Raw genomic sequence first — 1,505 nt, 5'->3', positions numbered from 1 at the left:
ATGGCTACTAGCTTAGGTATTGTAAATGATTATATATAAATAACAAACCTGAATCTTTAATATTTATCAGGCAAATGTGCACTTTCAAGACAATGGTAATTTCTTTATTTACTCATCATCTTCGCCTCCTAACTTCTCTTCTGCTGGCCAATCTCTTGCTGCTTGCATCCGTGACCCATGGCACACATCTGACACAACATAGTACTATACTAACTCCTACATTTTTCAGATTTGCAGTAAAAATTTACTGCTTAGGACTTGATTATACTAACTCCACTTTTTTTTTTTTTTTTTTTAATTCTTTGCAGATGAGAAAGAAAGCCTTCTTAAAGGCATTAATGTTTTCAGGCAATCGCAGAACTTATCAGCCCTGACAATGAACTACAAGGCCTCATGCTTTGCCAAGGAAATCGCGAAGCAACTAGAAGGCGAGTCATGTTCTCAAGTAACTGATCCCAACAGTGTGCCAGGAGTCCCGGACATTCTCAAGAAATGCAAGGTGAACATTAATTCCACGACAGACGGATTAATGCTATCGGTTTGTGTTGTCAACAGAGTGCCAAATCTTGTTCTAAACAACTTTACTCAAACATTTTACGGTAAGTATCTGAAGAGTTCCAAGTTCACTGGAGCTGGCATTGGTAAGGAGGATGATTGGACTGTTGTTGTGCTGAGCACAAGCACACCTGCTGGAAGTTTTTCGAGCTTTGCATGTAGATCAGCTTGTGGCAGCTTGTGCTATTTGATTGTGCTTCTTGGTTTGTTTTTAACATGGCTAATTGAATAGCTATGGTGAGCTACCACTGTTCACCAGCTCGAGCTCTTTTACTGAGATTCAAACTAGCGCCTACTTGGTTTGGCTAGAATTCTATGATTCTCGAACTTGAACTTATTTTTATAATTAATTGTGCTCATCTGTACTATATTATACTATACTATACTATAATAAGCCAACATAGGTATAATTTGTAATCCAAGATTTTAGTTATATTTTTTGGTTTGGTACTCTCCTTTTGGTACTACAAGTCTACAAATGTGGAGTCCATTAGTATTATATTATTAAACAGTTTCAAATATTAAAAACACTCATAACAATACATTATCATATAATATTTCACTAAAAAAATTATAATGATGTTATAAATAAAATTATAAATATATAATTTTGAATATCTTCTTTTAACAAGAACCTTCATATAACTCTTTTTAATTTTAACGTGTTCTATTTCAATGTAAACACGAACCATTACATGACTCTTTCGAACTCTAATTTTAAATGTTATTGTTGTCAAAAAAACCAAGATTACAAAATTACGTTTGAAATTCGATTGATTAGATTACTGAATCTTTCAAAAGTATTACACGATCGGCTATGTTTGGAAAAAATTTGAATTTTTTGATTTTTTTTATTTTTAAATCTACGTGTACTAAATTCAGATTAAATGTACTAATACATATATAGTCAGTTGAATAATATAATATAATTAAAATTCAATCCATTAATA

At 32.2% G+C, this 1,505-nt stretch overlaps 1 protein-coding gene across 1 annotated transcript; it reads left to right on the top strand.

Moving 5' to 3' along the window:
* Nucleotides 1-787, top strand: LOC108226025 (uncharacterized GPI-anchored protein At5g19250-like). The gene is made up of 2 exons (XM_017400979.2): nucleotides 1-16; nucleotides 309-787. The coding sequence occupies exons 1-2, from the start codon at nucleotides 1-3 to the stop codon at nucleotides 785-787; spliced, it is 495 nt and encodes a 164-aa protein (XP_017256468.2).
* The last annotated feature ends 718 nt before the right edge of the window (nucleotides 788-1,505 follow it).

This window comes from Daucus carota, chromosome 6 (genome assembly GCF_001625215.2).
Source record: "Daucus carota subsp. sativus chromosome 6, DH1 v3.0, whole genome shotgun sequence".
In the NCBI taxonomy this organism is placed as follows: domain Eukaryota; kingdom Viridiplantae; phylum Streptophyta; class Magnoliopsida; order Apiales; family Apiaceae; genus Daucus; species Daucus carota.
Note: the sequence above shows the minus strand (reverse complement) of the source record. Positions and strands in the feature narration are given on the sequence as shown.